Genomic DNA, 15,125 nt, shown 5'->3' with positions numbered 1-15,125 from the left:
GTGGGTGTGTGTGTGTGTGTGTGTGTTTGAGTAAGTGTATATGTGTATTTGTGTGCATACGCACGTGCATGTGCATGAGTGCTTTTACGTGTGTGTGTGTGTGTGTGTGTGTGTGTGTGTGTGTGTGTGTGTGTGTGTGTGTGAGCACGTACGCGGCATGGCGGTGCAGACTGCTAGGGCTCTGCTGCGTGCCCCGTCCCCCTTGGCGGTGTAAGCCCCCACGGAAACAGAGTAAGACGTGTCTGCCTTCAAATCTCCCAGAAGCACCTCCTTAACAAAACAACACAGAGCGCCACCATCATCAGCTGCAGCCACACCGCGAAACGCTGCAAGCCTCCCAGACTGACGTAAGCACTGCGGGTATAAATGTATGCTAGTGGAAGTGTTGTGAAGGCAGAATGTCGGTGTTGGAACTACTTTTATTCCTGCTTCATAAAATAGAGGATGAAAGTTCTCAAAACAGTATAAGAATTGCATTTTCACAAGCACTACCGTAAATATAGAAAGGGGGATAAACACCGTTATGTAACTAATATAAAACCGTCTTGAACTGAAGCTATATCCGACAGTTGAAGTGCATTCATATTATGAGTAAATAAACTTCAGCATGTTCTTTCCACAGCAACTCATAAAGAGAAATGGTCTTGTGTATGGAACACCATGTTAGTCTAAATCAAGTGCGTGGCATCCTGCGATCGCTTTGGAAAAGAACTGATTTATTATTAATAAATCTCTTTGCGTGACTCATGGTATTAGTCACCGCCATCATCTATCTTTGTGCCACTATTTATTAAAACACAAACACAGGGTACAGATTGTCATAAATAAAGACTACTACTCTATGGGGATTTCTGTTCTGGCTCTAGTAGCAGGTATTTTCCACTCGACGAATGGCCCGAATATGACTCATGGAATTTTGTATGTATTCATACATTAATAGTCAACAAAACAATTAGATGAACAGGTTTACTCACATATTGAGTTGAGTCATCGTATTCCCACTGAGCCATGGAAGAGAAAGAAGTGAAAGATTAACAGCCAATTTAAAATTTGATTCTTGAAATTAATGTTCATCTACATCTCTGATCAGGCTTTGGACGTCATTAATAAAGCAGAGAGGTGTGACGCACCCTCACAGCTTCACTTCGGTCTGTACGACGCCATAGATATTAAAATCAGGTTAATAACTAGACGCAAAGGGATTTGTGCAAGTCATTTCCATTCATGAATTCTTTCTATCTCCGCGCTCTCTTCCTTCCTCCTTTACACGTTAAAACGTGCCCACTTTGGAGGAGACCCCAGGCGCTATCGACCCAGATGTTGCTGGCTAATTGCATCGGTCCATTTTTACTACACGTCGCTCTGGCAGTGAGAGCTGTACAGAGCTCCTGGCCCCCCGAACCCGCACACATTAGATCCTCTATCTACTAGTCTGTGCAGGTGACCAATCAGAATGGGGGGCTATTATCACCAGGGCTGGAACCCATGGTATTTTGAGGTCACCACCTCCTGAGTCTCCATCTCATCTAGTACCTGCTCCTACCATATCGTTGACAGCATGGCGACGCTACGCACTGTGTGCCACTAGAGTCTGCCACGCGTTCTCAGCATCAGTCATACAGTTCTCATCAAATGAGCGGCTCCTCTTGATTACTTCTAACGACTGTAATAACTTGGAAACATATCGTGCACCAATCAGGTAAAAGAGCACCACACACATGTTTGTGGGCTTTTGTGCCTCTTTCTGTTCAAAAGGTGAGTGACACAGCGTCTACAAATAAACCTCACCCCATGCATGCACTTTCTCTTTGAGCCTGCGCTAACTATTTAGCTATACCAGAACATGTTTAGAGTTTGCATGCGTTTACTCGGCTTGACTTAGCTTGGACAAACAGAAAGAATCTGAGCACCGGCAACTGTCAAAGATGGTACACTGTGTGTGGTCCTTTGAACGGACATGAGAAGAGAGAACGGCCTCACCTGGGAGTCCTCCATGAGGATGTCCTTGATGGAGGGTTGCCCCTGGGGCTCCCCGTAGCTGGTCCTCACATAGTGGACCTGGTAGCCTCGGATCTGGCCGTGCTGCAGCGGGGGGGCGGGCGCGCGCCACTTCACCCTAATGGTCGAGGCATTGACCGCCTCTCCCTCCACTGCCCGCGGGGGCCCGCTAGGAACTAGAGGTGCATCATGGGATAGATGAAGTCAGCGCCCACAGAGGGGCCGGGTGCTTTGAACGCTTTGTGGGTAGTAAGGATCTCTTGTTGTTTCGAAGGGAGGGAAAGAAGGTGATGATGTTCACAGAGGTTTTTTAAGGGGGCCGGTCATAAAGGATTATGGTTGGAAAGGTTTAATAAAGTACCAGATATAAAAATAACCAAAATTGTATAAAGGCAGCCGTGATGCCTCGATAAAAAAACTCAAAACCGTCCAAAAAACAGTTTGCTTGAAGGACGACATGGAGGGATAAGGCAGAGTAAGATAAGGAGTGAATGGAGAGAACGATAAGCAGGGCGATTGAAAGGATTGGGCGCCCAGGGCTGATAAACAGTGGTAGGCCGTCAAAGAGAAGAAATACTATTATAAAAAGAAAACAGGTACAGCACTCCAGCTGCCAAGAAGCGCTCTCACTAAAGAGGAACAGTGAGGAAGCCCTCAGGCCGCCTTCCGGCCCCTGACCCGCGGATAAGCCCACCGCACAAGACAGAGGATGCTTCTCCTTTCATAACGCTGATGCTACACTCCATTAAGTTGATCTATAAAGTGTCATGTAAAAGAAACCCGGGTTATATTAAAAAACATCCCTCTATATTATACATAACAACTCGGGTCCCATGAGGAATCTGGGTGGGATATCACGTTGGATTAGTTGTTTAGCAGCCAGAGGGCAGGTTGAAGGGAGAGGCGTAGAAGAGCACCTTGACGCCACGTCTATGGTTACTGCGGAGGCTCCATGCCATGCGGACTCCGGGGCAGTGCGCCCACACACAGGGAGGAAGAGGAGGAGCCCTGGGTTCAGTGGTGGGAGGAGGAAAAGCTACCGGAGAAAGACAGCGAGCGGGGCAGCGAAGGAACGGAGCGAGGGGGGGCTTGCGGGCATCGGAGGTGGCAGTGATGGTGTGCTCACTCATCCCGATCCATCCAGCAGGAGAAACGGGCTGTTAGTAACAGACTCTTAATCACGCTCGGCAGAGAGGAGGGTCAGAGGTGACGTCGTTGTTAGTGCGGCGCGGGGGGGAACGGGGTCACAGGGAGGGGCGGACGGTGGTTTTACTGATGGGGACGTACCATCTTCTTCGGTGCGGACCAGCAGCTGTAAGCTCTCGGGCCCCTCGCCGGCCTCCGTCACGGCCCGCACGGTGATGCCATACTCGGTCCACTTCAGCAGGTCCTCCAGGAGGTAGGGCGGCGCCGCGACGCGCTCTGCCCGCCCGGACGTCCGGTTGCCCTCGGTGGGCGCGTACTGCACGGTGTAGCCCGTGACCAGCCCGTTGTGGAACTCCTCCGGGGGCGGGGCCCAACTTACCAGCACGCTGGTGGAGCTGGAGCTGGTGCACACCACCTCCTGCGGAGGCGCCGAGGGAACTGATCGGGGCCAAGGGTCCAGGAGGTGGGGGGGGTTTATTTTGTAGTTTTTGGAGGGTTGGGAGTGCGTTGTGTGTTGTGTGTGTTTTGCGAATAGGTGTTGATGCGTGGAGAGGTGATGGTGGAAGTGAGGTTTTCCGAGGTGCAGGCATGGGAATGAGTGAGCGGACGAGAGACATGGAACAGAAAACAAAACAAAAAAAGACATCAAATGAAAACAAAACACCGGAGAGCACACAAAGCCCTAAAGAGGACGACCGCCCTCGCAGCTGAAGCATGACTGAACAAAGGAGGCTGAATGGTTGGATGGCTCGCTGTCCGCTTGATAAGAACGTGGACGCATGAAACACGGGTGAATGGGTTCAGAAGATCTGGTGCAACACAAAAAGACATCGACTAGCAGAGGCAGTCCACACGGAACCTACCTGTCCACACGTCTCTGTGAAGACTAGTGAATCCTCTCTGATCCGCGACCGGGTTCCAATAACCAGCCTTCAACTGCTTACCTTTAGTGCTGTTTCTCTTATACTCTCGTCACACCTCAGATTCTGTATGTATTTATTATTTCCTCTGATTCATATTCAACTTAATGGGTTGCTTTAAGATGTTACTCATCCGTCTCTTGTGTATTTTAGTTGGAATACAAACAGAATCTGAGGTCTGCATTAAGGACCAATTTTGACCAGGCAAAATAATGCAATTGATAATTTTTTTGTTTTGAGTAAAAACGGTATATAATAAGGTCTGGTCTGATCCTCATTTGTGCTTTCATTACCATAATTATTCAAATTTATACATTTATACATCATCTAAAATTGGTCACTCTCTCTCTGTCCAACACACACACACACACACACACACACACATTCACCCATCCCCCCCCCCCACACACACACACACACACACACACACACACACAGACTGGGACTGGGGCGCTCTCCTGGGCATGTTGGCGGGCGCTAGGACCTACGTGTTTGGGGCGTCTCTATGAACACCTCGTTGGTGTAGGCCCCAACCCCGTGCTTGCTGCGGGCGGCCAGCTGGAAGGTGTAGGTGGAGAAGGGCTTGAGGTTCTTCAGCAGGTAGGAGGTGGTGGGCTCAAAGCTAGCCTTCTTCTAGACCAAAACCCACCAGGACCCCCGCGGGGAGGAAGGAGAAAGGAGAAGAGGAGCGGTGTCAGGGAACAGAGAGAGTAGGTCGATACTGCTCTGGCCAGGTTATTCTGGGGGCTGTTTGATCATTTTGGTTTGTCTGGGTCTTCATCTTTCCATCCACCCTTTCATCAAGCTATCCATTGATCCCACAATCTATAGATAATGTGCACATCAACGCATGGATTGATGGACTAGCCATTGAGTCCAAAGCACACAGCCGTGTCGGGACTGACGCCAAATAATGTTTCAGAATATCACGCTTCCAAAATGGACTGAAATCCTATACGGAAGGAGCGAAAAAGTACAGTTAAAACAACATGATTTCATTTATATTTTTGGGGTTGTGCTGCAAATATGATCTGAAAATCCTGCTCTGTGTTTTGGGCTTCAGGCCATCCATCTATCTGTAGGTCCATATCCTCATGATTCCAGTTTTGCCAGTTTGTTCTGCGTACCTCCTCTGTGTGGTCAGGGCGCCGGTAGACCAGCTCGTAGCCGGTGATCTGGTTGTCCGGGCCGGTCTGCGGCGGGGCCACCCAGGACAACAGGATGCTGGTCTCGGACTTGGCCTCCCCCTTGAAGTCTGAGGGCTGGGATGGAACTACACGCACCAGAGGGAGAACCAGTCAGAACCATGCTTGAGCATCCATCACCCTGGGGATGGATGCACCAGAGGGAGAACCAGTGAGAGAACCAGAGAAAACCGGGAAAACCAGTGAGAAGAAGCATGGTGCTTGCTGCACGCATGCTTCTTAAAGGATCCGTGTTCCCTTCACTTAATAAAGAATCTATTTTGAATCCTTGTTTTTTCTTTTTTCCTCATTTGTTCCTTTGGGTGCAAAGAAAAGTGCTACAGATATCAAATGTATTACTATTAGTATTATCTGTAATATAACGGTACTCTTCCTTATGTCGCCCTAAAGCATTCCATTTTTCTTTGTTAACAAAGATTATTTTCCATATTTCTTCAAGTTAGCTGCTTGATACCTTCTTCTGTAAACATTTGCTAATATGTAATGTTTCTTTACGTGTTTATTTTCATCTTTAATTTCTTCTTTAATTTTCTTTCTATACACTTAACTTAAAGTTTAAAATAATGTTGAGAGGAAATGTAATCGATGCCAACAAAACTTTAAAGTATTTACTGTGCAATACATATTTCATATTTCACATTTAAATTTCCATATTTATAATGTAATATCCTGGGTTTCTGTTAAAGAGGGGAGGTGTTATGAGCCTTCAAGCCTATGTCATTGTTGAATTATTGAAAACAGATATAGATATCTTCTTGACGTTCCATCTTTCCATCTGCTCATGAATGTGTATGTGTGTCTGTGTCTACCTCCGGTCTTGGCGATGATCTGCAGGTCCTGGGACAGGGGTCCGTCCCCCACTGAGGTGAAGGCCAGGACCCTGATGTAGTAGGTCTTGTTAGGAGTCAGACTCTGGATGGTGATGAAGTTGGCGCTACGCACCATCTGCTTCTCCCACTGTGAAACAAGATAATCATGCTGGAGGGGTTTAGGAGAGACACACATATACATACACACACACACACACACACACACACACACTCACACACAAAAACACACTCACACATGCACCCACACACCCACAGACACACACACACTCACACACACACCCACACAAACACCCATACACACACACCCACATCCACAGCCACACACACACACACAATCACACGCACAAAAAAACTCACACACACACACACACACATACACACTCACACAAAAACAAACACACAATAACACTCTCTCACACACACACACACACACACCTGGTTCACGGGCAGGGTGTTGTCAGAGGTGTAGTAGACCCTGTAGCCCACCACCTGTCCGTTGGCCTCCTCCGGCTCGTCCCAGTGGATGATCGCTGTGGTGGTGCTCAGCATGCGACCTCTGACCTGGAAGCATTATAAAAACATGACTTTCACACCTTGTCCTGAATGATTTCACGCATGAATTCATTCATTGTGGAATACGGTTCATACGTTTTGTGTGTGTATCTGCGTGCTTATGCGTGTGTGTGTATGGATGTGTACGTGTGTATTCATACCTATGCATGTGTGTGTGCGCGCTTACCTGTCGCGGGGGTGAGGAAGGGGCCTGCTCGGCCGTGCGGGCCTCCACCACGTCGCTGGAGGGGCCCTTGCCGATGGTGTTGATGGCCGCCACGCGGAAGTCGTAGTGGGAGTAGGGGCTGAGGCCCCCCACGCTGTAGCGTGTGGTAGCGATGCCGTCGATCTCCTTATAGGGGTCCTCAGAGCCCTTGGCCCGGTGCTGGGGAGGAGAGGACAGGGTTAATACAGAGAGAGAGAGAGAGAGAGAGAGAGAGAGAGAGAGAGAGAGCGAGGGGGGGGGTGTGGCTCCTGAGACCACATTAAAAGAACAAGGTGAGTTGGAGCTTGAACCCGGCGGTCTCTGTCTGCGGACCCGCGGAGGACATGGGGACGAGCCCTCCGTCGGCGGCCATGTTTGAATCGTTCATTCCCCGTTTGGGCCACAAATCAAGACGCACCGGCAGCACTACTCAGCCTGTTAGTTGGATCCTTCCTACTGTGTGGAGGCTTGGTTTATTTTTAGCCTGGCCCGCATGCGTACGGGGGGTATGAGCGACGGATGCTCGTGGGGTGAGTGAGCCTGTTGGGGTCATCCAGGGGGACGCGTTGCAGTAAGTTCTTCCTGTCAGATAAGAGTTAGTGTCCAGGAACATCCAGAGCAGATCTAATCTTATCCCCTCCGCCCTCCATCAAAAGTCAGGGTGGATGTCGTTAGGCGCCAGACAGCCATAATGACTCGGCATAAAGCGCCCGGCCGACGCGAAGGTGGTGCGATCCGCTAAGCTCACTCAAACCAGATGTAAAGTTGCAGGGGTTGAAGTTTTGTGAGGCGCCAGCCACACACGACGTCATCGTGCCCCTCCCGCGCGGTTTATCTGCGATTCGTCACGCAAGTGAATTGCCGAGTGGGTGAACCATGCGTCCACACGCACGTCAGGGCCCAACGGTGACTTTAGACGCCGTGGCCGTGCTTGGACTGTCGGCACACTTCAAGAACGCCCGCTATATTCCATAACCTTCACCCTCTCTACCCTCCCTCGCTTTGATTGCGTTGAAGGATTGCTGTGATTTTACCCGGCTTCACCTGCAGTGTGTGTTTTTTTGTGTGCGTGGGTGTGTGTGTGGGTGTCGTGTGTGTGTGTGTGTGTGTGAGACCCACCTGTATGACGTAGTAGGAGACGGGCTCCGGGTTCCCAGAGTCCCAGGTGAGGGTGATGCTGGTGGCGGTCCGCTCTGTCACCACAGGGGTCCCGGGAGCCTTGGGCAGAGCTGCGAAAGAGACGCGGACACACAGTGAGAGAGCGAGAGAGCGAGTATGATGAACAGTATATATAAGATAAGATTCCATACAAATATAGTGAGACTTGTTGTGACATTTCAAAATGAAGTTTGGTTGAAAAATATTTTTCTTCTGCAGTGTAATTTACTTCATAATCCAGATCCAAAAGAACAACATGCCCTTTTCATTAAAGGTCAAAACTAATTAGTGTCAATAAAAGGCTTTCGACTCACACACACACACACGCACACACACACACACACACACACGCACACACACACACACTCTGTACACAAGGAGATCCTTCGTACAACCTCTAGTAATCTGGGTGCTCCAAACTAAAACACACAAACACACACACACCACATCCCTTTCCTCCTTATTACATTGTTGAGCTGACCTCGTAAACTAAGCATTTCTCTGTCCAGTAGACATCAGACATCTGTCTGCTGTGCCTATGATCAATAAACCTTGATTTGATTTGATTTGACACATGCCCACATAAACACACACAGTAGACACACACATACGCAACCACCCACACATACAAACACACACATACAAACACAAACACACGCACATACACACACACACACACACACACACACACACATCCACGCACTTAACCCCCAACACACACGCACACACACACACACACACACACACACACACACACACACAGGGGTGCGCACCTTTGACGCTGATCTGCGCCACGGCCTCTATGACGCCCAGCGTTGACATGGCGACGCAGGTGTAGTTGTTGGACTGCCGCACGTCGGTGAGCTCCAGCACGTTGCGGCCAATGGGCATGTCGTCCTCGGGGGTCAGGTCCTCGGCGCCCAGCATCCACTTGACGTAGGGCATGGGCGAGCCCACCGCCACGCACGTGATGTTCACGTTCCCGCCCGGCATGATCTCGCTGTCGGCCGGCGGGATGGAGAAGCGCGGGGGCACGCGACGCACTGGAGGAGGGAAGGCCGGAGGGCCGGGGGGGGGCGGGACAGGTTAGTGAGGGTGAGGAGGAGGCACTGCTTGGCGAGGTGCAGGACGTATTGTGTGTGTGTGTGCGCGTGTGTGTGTGTGTGTGTGTGTGCGTGTGTGTGTGTGTGTGTGCGTGTGTGTGGCTGGTGGAGGTGATAATATGAAACAGTACAGTGGAGATTGAATGGGGATAAGGGTGGATCCAGGCCGCCGTCTGTGATGTCAATGGGTTTTATTCATGCTGCTTTTCACCGTCTGGCCTGCTCAATATTATATGAGCTGAAGCACCCTGTATATATATGGTGGATTATTTATACATGCTTACACAGTACATCTATATACATGCAAACACAGAACATGTAAAACACGCCAACGTGCTTTATAGCTAAGGGAACTTTATAGAGCTCAACACACACACAATTACAACACACACACACAACAGACACACAATCAAAACACATACACACACACACACAACATACACACACTCAATCACAACTCATATACACAAACACACACACACAACGTACACACACACACACACGATCACAACACACACACAATTACAACACACAGACGTAGACACAATCACAACACACACACTCACACACACACACATGCACACACACACACACACACACACACACACACAACATACACACACACTCAATCACAACTCATATACACAAACACACACACACAACGTACACACACACACACACACGATCACAACACACACACAATTACAACACACAGACGTAGACACAATCACAACACACACACTCACACACACACACACATGCACACACACACACACACACACACACACACACACACACACACACACACACAATCACAACACAGATAACAGCTTGTGGCAGAGGGACTGAGAGAGAGTGAGAGAAAGATAGATAGAGAGCGCGATCAGAGAGAGAGAGAGAGAGAGAGACATAGAGATGAACAGTGAGACACCGAGAACTGGTATAAAGCCACACTGCTGGTACTGTACCAACCTTCTCTCAGCTCTGGAGGGGGAGACGGGGGCAGAGCGCGGCGGGGGGGGGGGGGGAGAGGAAGAAAAACAGGATAAATATCAGAGAGGGAGACAGCTGGGTGAGAGGAGAGCGACAGAGCGAGGGAGAGGAGGTGAAGAAGAGAGGAAACACAAACAGGCCGAGACAAAGAGACACGGCATGGCATCAGAGAGAGAGATATATATATATATATAGATATAGAGAGATATATGGAGAGAGAGACATAGAGAGAGAGAGAGAGAGAGAGAGGGAGAGATAGAGAGATATATATCTATAAATATATATAGATATACGGAGAGAGAGAGAGAGAGAGAGAGAGAGAGAGAGAGAAAGAGAGAGACAGAGAGAGAGAGAGAGAGAAAGAGAGAGACAGAGAGAGAGAGAGACAGAGAGAGACAGAGAGAGAGAGAGAGACAGAGAGAAAGAGAGAGACAGAGAGAGAGAGAGAGAGAAAGAGAGAGACACAGAGAGAGAGAGAGAGAGAGAGAGAGAGAGAGAGAGAGAAAATAACCAACAGAGAGAGCAAGAAAAACAGAGTAAGTGTGAGGGAGTATTTCCAAAGGCAAAGGTTGGAGGAGGCAGAGAGAGAGACAGAGGGCTGCATGGTGGGACGAGTGGGGTTAAGGGGCCTCCCTCCGTGGGCAGTGTCCCCGCAGACCGCCTGTCAGACCCCACAGAGACCCTGTCACTGCTCCTCCCACATCACTGACTTCACAGTGTGTGTGTTTCTGTTTGTGTGTGTGTGTGTTTCCGTATGTGTGTAAATGTGTGTGTGTGTGTGTGTGTGTGTGTGTGTGTGTGTGTGTGTGTGTGTGTATGTTTATGTCTCTGTGTGAGCATGGGCAGTGAGCTAGAATGTGTTCTGAGGGGAACTGTAAGGCCTCAGGAGGTGATATGTGGGCAGACAGATAAATAGCCTGTGCGAAACCCCCCCCCCCGACCCGTGGATAATGCCCGCTCTTGTCTGCCAGCCGCCATGCTTTACGACAGCGTTGTCTCCCTCTATCCCCTAGAATGATCGGCCCAGCGTCAACACAGCTGCTTCCACTGCCGACCGCAATAGAAACACACATACTTCACATACAGTACGTGTCAGCTTTTAAAGGATTCACAGATATGAATGGGAGGCAGACGACTCCAACACAGCTCAGCGAGCGTTCCCTAAAGCCCCGCATCGCCATGATCATCTGAGCTCACAGGCTTCAACGAGCAGACAGAAGCAGGGGCTGCCAGGTTGGGACCCATCCCCCTTTTACCTCTGACATAAAGGTTGGCCGGGGTGGAGTACCGCGTCCCGTCGCTGTTGGTGGCCACGCACTCGTACTTGCCCTGGTCCGACTCCTCACTCAGCTCAATCTGCAGGGCGCCTGGGCAGTGAGGAGGAAGGTGTAGAGGAGAGAGAGAGAGAGAGCGGCACAGAGAGGTTAATATAGAGCGGAGAGCGGGTATGTGGGCTAGAGAGGAAACGAGAGGCAGAGGTAGGACAGAGAAGGACAGTTAAAGGGTTGGTTAGACAGACGGACAAAAACGGAAAAGGAAAGAAAAAGTGCACATGAAAGCCCTTTAAGATCTGTAAACTCTCAATTATACACACAGCACATTCACATAGAACAGGGACATCGGATTTGGGGACCTGAGGAGAGGTCTCAGGCTGTGTGTGAACACCCTATAAAAAGAGGAGCCCCGTTCTGTGGCGTTCACAACGAATATACCACGGTCAGCAAAAATAGCAAAAAAAGGGCCCAAAGTACAAAGGCTTTCTTTGAGAAAAAGAAGTAAAAAGGGAAAAATGCCCTGCTTTACAGCCAAAGAAACAAGAAAAAAAATTCTTTCATGCAAGCCAGACATAAATGAACCAACCAACCCATCAAAAATGGTGAGAATAGAAATCGCAAATTCAGTATTCTAAAAACTCCTCTAGGAAAATGTAAAGGCATTTTACAATGAAAGTAAGCAAAGTTTCATTTTTAGTTAAGGATACAATGCAACCAAACAATGCTGTGATCATGACATATGTCCCACCCCTTTAGAATCCACCGATGGGATCAGGAGTGTGTGGGTCATAGCAAGAATCAACCAATCTGCAGCAAGGCCAACAGATACAAAAAGAGGAACGACATACGCATAGCGTTGGAAAGGGGCCGACGCTTTCTCGCTGCCTGAAAGTAGAAAAATTGTCAAAAAGGGTCATCGAGACGTTTTGACGGATGGGGTGGCAAGGCAAAAAACACCCATGAAAAAACTTTATCAAAAAAGTGGTTGTTTGGGGCTTTTTGTTGGCAAATGGCAGAGAAACGACACAGGATAGTTGTAGATTTGGATGGTAAAAGAAGAAAAACAACTCAACAACAAAAAAAAGGAACTTCTGTGTGTTTGTGTGTGTATGCATTTGTGATCAAGTACATGGGAGTGAGTGTCTGTTAGAGTGTGTGTGTGTCTGCGTGTGTATGCATTTGTGATCAGGTACATGTGAGTGAGACTGTTTGGGATGTGTGTGTGTGTGTGAGGGAGTGTGCAATTCTTTGAGCAAGTGTGTGCATGAGTGTGAGCATTAGTGCATTCATGTTTGCGTGGGTGTGTATGGGTGTGCGATCATGTGTGACCGATCATTTGTTTGCATGTAGTTGTGTGCGTATGTGTGCGTGTGTGTGTTTGCGTGCATTTGTGTGTGTGCGTGAGAGAGCGCGTCTAAGTATGTTTGAGTCGGCACCATCTGTACATTTCAGACGGGGCGAATAACAGCTGGGAGACAAATTAAAAAGGGGCAATTTGATTGGACAAATGGAGTCTTGGAAGGGGACGGGGAGGGCTAGGGGTCAGAACCAGGACAAGGCCCGGTAAAAATGAGACTCACGCCCAAGAAGATTTCATTTATAAAATCGTATTACACAAATGGGAGAGAGGAGGGAGAGGATCACACTAATCTAAGACGAGATGTTCCAAAATAACGAACGAGAAGAACAAACAAAGCAACAAACCAAATCACATCAACAGAACCCAAACCATGCCAAAGACGGAACACAAAGCGGATGAAGATCAGATGGTGGTGGACCTCAGGATGAGAGGGTGAACGGAAGGCACGGGGAAATCACATCATGATCATCCTCGTGTGACAGGGTCAGAGGAGAGGAGGTCAAGATGAGAGGATGAATTTGAACGGAATTAACGCTCATCTCTTTTAAGGCAGAGATGAGAGGATGAATTTGGGGGGGGGGGGTGGTATTACATCTGAGATGAAAGGCTGAGGAGATCATGGTACAGAATGATGAGAAGTTACTGTATGATTACTGGTCCGCTCCATTCCACGCCCTCCTCTGGACCCACACTGCTACGCACTTCTCACATGGGTCATCCGCCAAATCTGGCTCATTCTGAACCCTTCATCCCTGAAATAGTCCTACACCTTTACAGACTAATGGTTTTAAAAGGTTTTCTCAAAATAGTCTATTCCATTAAAATGATTCAGTTTTTATACAATATATTTGACTTGACGTTCTATTCGCTAAAACATAGAGTCAACAATGGGCTCACTGGGCTATGGTATTGGAGATGTAAATTTAACTAAAGTTGTGCCGGTAATAAAGTTGCCTAGGCTCCCCCCCAGCCTACAGCCCGCCCCAGCCCAGTGAGAAGTGCCGGGCGCCCAGAGGGTTGTGTGTGAGGCGGAGAGGGGCGTGTGTGTCGTGGTGTGTCCTCCGGGCCGTCTTACCTCGTATGGGCGTGCCACCTGAGTGGGCAATGAATGCACGAGATTAGAGAGGAAGAGAAGAAGAACATGTTAGTACCGCAGAAAGACACGGGGCATGGGGGAGAAGAGGGGGAGGAGGAGGAGGAGGAGGGGGTGTTTTTTTTTGCTTTTTTTTAAAGGGACAGGGGATCAAATTAGAGAAAGAAAAATACTCTCTAAATATTAGATACAGATGATTGTTGTAGAGGAGAGGAGAAAGGAAAATATATACAGGTCATTAGTGGAGGAAGAGAGAGGTGCTCACAGAAAAAGAGGAGAGAGCTTGAACTAACCAGAGAGCAAGAGAGAGAGAGAGGGATAGAGAGAGGGATAGAGAGAGAGATAGTCCGTCAGTCCGAGAGTCCGGCGGTGGAGGAGGAAGGGAAGAGCTATAAGGAGATGGCTTATTGATTGGCCTTCATTGACTGCATCTGAGGGGGGGGTGGGGGGCGCTTTGCTCCAGGCTCCTGGAGCCCTCTGCCCTCCTCCAGGTTCCTGGCCTGGCTGTGTGCTAACCTTCAGGCCTGATCCTCCCACACGGCCGGCCTCTGGTCAATAGGGCTCATACATCAGAATGCATCATGGGATATTTTTGGGCAATACTCTGCCATATTGAGAGGACTTAAGAGGGTGACAGTTTTGTATAACCCCTAAGCCACATAAATATATCGTAACCTAGGATAATTCAAACTTTGTCCTAGAATGTTCTGAATGAGAAACTGGCACAGATAATTGCACGATTAATTAAGTAATGAATTACCCCCAAAAAAACGTTACTACTAACATTCCATTAATTAAGTGTTGTTGTGATGTACAAGACCTATCTGGCCATATAGTCACTTTAACTACTGCATGTCACCTAAATATAATTCTTATTAATGATAAGGATGATAATATGTTATTGGTAAAAAACATATATTTGCATTTGGTCTATTAATGCACTCCAAAATGCACCCTAATCTAAACTGTGCTCTCTTGCTTTACATCTCTTTTTGTACATCCCTTTTTAAAGAGATGTTCTGCCTTCCAGCTCTTCTTTAAAAAGAGAGCTGGAAGGCAGCCATTAGAAAGAAGGTTGCATTCTCATGTCCATAGTGGCGCTATTCGGGTCCACAGCGAGATGGACCCATGTGTGTGTGTGCACTGCCCAGAGGTAGTCTAACGGCTCCGTGTGGCCCACTAACAAGCTGAAATACAGCGGCCATTGATTTTCTAAACAGGGACTGCAGGGCGAGGAGAGCCTTCTGGAGCTGATGGCGTATTGACTGGTAACTCTATACAGCAGAGG

At 48.6% G+C, this 15,125-nt stretch overlaps 1 protein-coding gene across 1 annotated transcript in view; it reads right to left on the bottom strand.

Annotated features, from left to right (window-relative positions):
- Positions 1-15,125, bottom strand: part of LOC307092166 (receptor-type tyrosine-protein phosphatase delta-like) — a gene marked incomplete at its 5' end in the record, with an annotated part of 70,351 nt that overhangs the window by 29,880 nt on the left and 25,346 nt on the right. The window contains 13 exons of the mRNA XM_079759070.1: positions 153-270; positions 975-1,001; positions 1,981-2,174; positions 3,286-3,582; positions 4,553-4,697; positions 5,192-5,337; positions 6,079-6,226; positions 6,535-6,660; positions 6,839-7,036; positions 7,976-8,085; positions 8,788-9,057; positions 11,367-11,477; positions 13,820-13,837. Coding sequence (XP_079615196.1) covers positions 153-270; positions 975-1,001; positions 1,981-2,174; positions 3,286-3,582; positions 4,553-4,697; positions 5,192-5,337; positions 6,079-6,226; positions 6,535-6,660; positions 6,839-7,036; positions 7,976-8,085; positions 8,788-9,057; positions 11,367-11,477; positions 13,820-13,837 — 1,908 coding nt within the window. The remainder of the gene's footprint in view (positions 1-152; positions 271-974; positions 1,002-1,980; positions 2,175-3,285; positions 3,583-4,552; positions 4,698-5,191; positions 5,338-6,078; positions 6,227-6,534; positions 6,661-6,838; positions 7,037-7,975; positions 8,086-8,787; positions 9,058-11,366; positions 11,478-13,819; positions 13,838-15,125) is intronic.

Source organism: Pollachius pollachius (genome assembly GCF_949987615.1).
Source record: "Pollachius pollachius genome assembly, chromosome: 2".
Taxonomy (NCBI): Eukaryota; Metazoa; Chordata; class Actinopteri; order Gadiformes; family Gadidae; genus Pollachius; species Pollachius pollachius.
The sequence above is the reverse complement of the archived record's forward strand: the minus strand, read 5'-3'. Positions and strand labels throughout refer to the sequence as shown.